Source organism: Penaeus vannamei, chromosome 27, assembly GCF_042767895.1.
Source record: "Penaeus vannamei isolate JL-2024 chromosome 27, ASM4276789v1, whole genome shotgun sequence".
Classification (NCBI taxonomy): domain Eukaryota; kingdom Metazoa; phylum Arthropoda; class Malacostraca; order Decapoda; family Penaeidae; genus Penaeus; species Penaeus vannamei.
In genome coordinates, this window is record NC_091575.1 from 21,240,840 (window position 1) to 21,243,339 (window position 2,500).

At 31.8% G+C, this 2,500-nt stretch overlaps 1 protein-coding gene across 2 annotated transcripts in view; it reads left to right on the top strand.

Moving 5' to 3' along the window:
* Nucleotides 1–2,500, top strand: part of LOC113800750 (cuticle protein CP1499) — a 20,070-nt gene that overhangs the window by 17,024 nt on the left and 546 nt on the right. Inside the window, exons 1-2 of one of the 2 annotated variants that reach the window (XM_070140979.1) lie at nucleotides 1,886–1,941; nucleotides 2,424–2,500. The exon at nucleotides 2,424–2,500 is cut by the window's right edge and continues 546 nt beyond it. In XM_070140979.1, the coding sequence (XP_069997080.1) occupies nucleotides 1,930–1,941; nucleotides 2,424–2,500 (89 nt within the window). In that variant the 5' untranslated portion in view covers nucleotides 1,886–1,929. Of the gene's footprint in view, nucleotides 1–1,885; nucleotides 1,942–2,423 lie in introns of those variants that run through there. The other variant, XM_070140980.1, reaches the window with a different exon arrangement.

Consider the following 2,500-nt stretch of genomic DNA (forward strand, 5'->3'; position numbering starts at 1 on the left):
CGTTTCTCGCTTGGAAATGTTTCATGTGACTGCTTGCTTCCTGCGTGTTAGGATAATTACGTTCCCCGCAAATACGAATAATACAATATGCTGTTTCGGAAGCTCGTGTTTTCACTAGAGTGGATTTTTTTTTTTCCGGGAAAGCATGACTGATGTAATTATTCGTCAGGTGTACTTGTCTACAAAAAAAAAAAAAAAAAAAAAAAACGTGAATGATGAAATGACTGAAATGTTTTACGAAATTATTCTTAATGATAGTGAGAAAAAATGCTAAAATGAAGCTCGAAAGTAAGACAATTTCTGTAAAATATGATAAAGAGACTTTTGAAAGTACTTGATAAACGGAATATTGAATCAAAGTTTGAGTTCACATTTTAATCATAACATTATTATCATTGTAATCATCGTCATTACTGTTTTGCTTGTTGTACTTTTTGTTGTAACTATTATCATTGTTATTATTGTTTGTCATTGTCATCAATATTATCTTTGTCATTGTTATCATTACTTATAATAAATATTATCCTTATTTCTATTTCTATCATTATTATTATCATTATCATTTTCATCATTATCATCATTATCATTATTATCATCATTATTACTATTGTTATCATTATCATTATTATCATTATTATCGTCATCATTCTTATTATCAAAATCATTATTTTATTACTCTTATTATCATATCATTATCATTACAGCTATCATTATTTTCATTATCTTTATCATTATTATTATCATCATCTTTAGCATTATCATTATCATTATTGTTATCATCATCATTATCATTATCATCATCATCATTATCAGCATTATCATTATTCTTAGCTTCATTATCATTAGCATTACTAGTAGTAGTAGTATCATCATCGTCATTTTGATCATCATCATGATCATCACCATGATTATAATCATCATTATCATCATTATCATCATCATCATCATAAACGTCATCATCATCTTAAACACCATTATCATCATAATTATCATTACTAATATCATAATCATCATTATTATCATCATTATCATTATTGGTGTTGCTATTAAGATGAGTATCATTATCATTAATAACATTACCACCAATATCATAGCTATTAATTATAATGATTATGATTATCCCCATCATTGTCATCCTACCCATTGCGCATAATCTTCATTGTTATCATTGCTGTTGTTATCAACAATATTATTCATTTTGTTTTCCTTTTTTTAGCTCTGGGTAAATTGCTGTATCAGTTATTTGTTAAAACACGTGAATGATGAAAAGAAATTATATCTAATTATAGTGATTTGATAAAACTTGTATCACTGTCATAGTCATTACGATTATCATTATCATTATTATCCTCATTATTCTCATCACCATCTTCATCATCATTATCATTACTATCATTCTTATAATTAATATTGTTTGTTTGTTGTTATTGTCATTATCATTGTGCACTATGACCATTATCAATATCATTGATAATGTTGTTTCGTTGCTGTCATCATCATTATGCTTCTTCCATTAATGTAAATATGGAAGAGACCAGACAGTCTCCATGAGGCCTTCCGTGACACAATGGAAACACCTGACATGTTTAAACTAATGCTTTAATTCCGTTTCTCATCCCTCGTCTCGAGTCCGCACAAACCAAATAACTACAAAAATATATCTTTAACAAATCAAACTTCAATACATGCGAAGCAAATAGAATAATACAAAACCAATCCCGCTAAGAAACTGTCTGCATTGTTATAATAAACTGCGAAAAAGCCTCCGTTACCCAAATTGCACGCTAGGACCCCATCATCTTAGCCACACGAATTGGTCCCCAAGGTCGCTGGAGCACCTGGTGACGTCGGGCCAAAGTCCATGTATAAATAGTGGGGGATGGGTCTTCATTCGATACAGTGTGGCTAAAGCATCCCAAGAACAGCATCATGAAGTCTGTGGTATGTAGTCTATTGGAACAGTTGAGTATGGAATTGAGTGTATCTTAGATTTCTGTGTAAAGGTTAGTTGGCTTTTGTTAGTAGGCTGGTGCGCTGTTCTGTTCTTTTCTAAATTCTTTTTTATACTATTGAATCTTTATAGTTTTTTGATGGTAAGCATAAGACTTACAACGGATGAGCCTTTTTAGATTGACAAAGACATTTGCGTCGTGGCTTATAATGCAAATGATACAAACATCCATTGTACAAAAGCTATTTCTATAATCATCTTTTCATAATGTCTTGAGTCAGTCAGCCTCATACTCTAATATTTTTTAGAACTCGAAATGAGAGAACACTAAAACGATTCTTCCGTTGTACTGCATGCTTGGAAGCTAAATGTGCAAGTAAAGGCTCTATCTCATGGAATGCTAGAATTCTAGACCGATAAAATCTGTAACATTAATGGAATCCATTTGGTGATTTCTTCCAATTCCTCTCAGGTCATTCTGGCAGTGCTGGGCGTGTGCTCTGGCTACAACTGGCAGGCCTTCCATGGCGTGTACGGCGCTCCCTACCA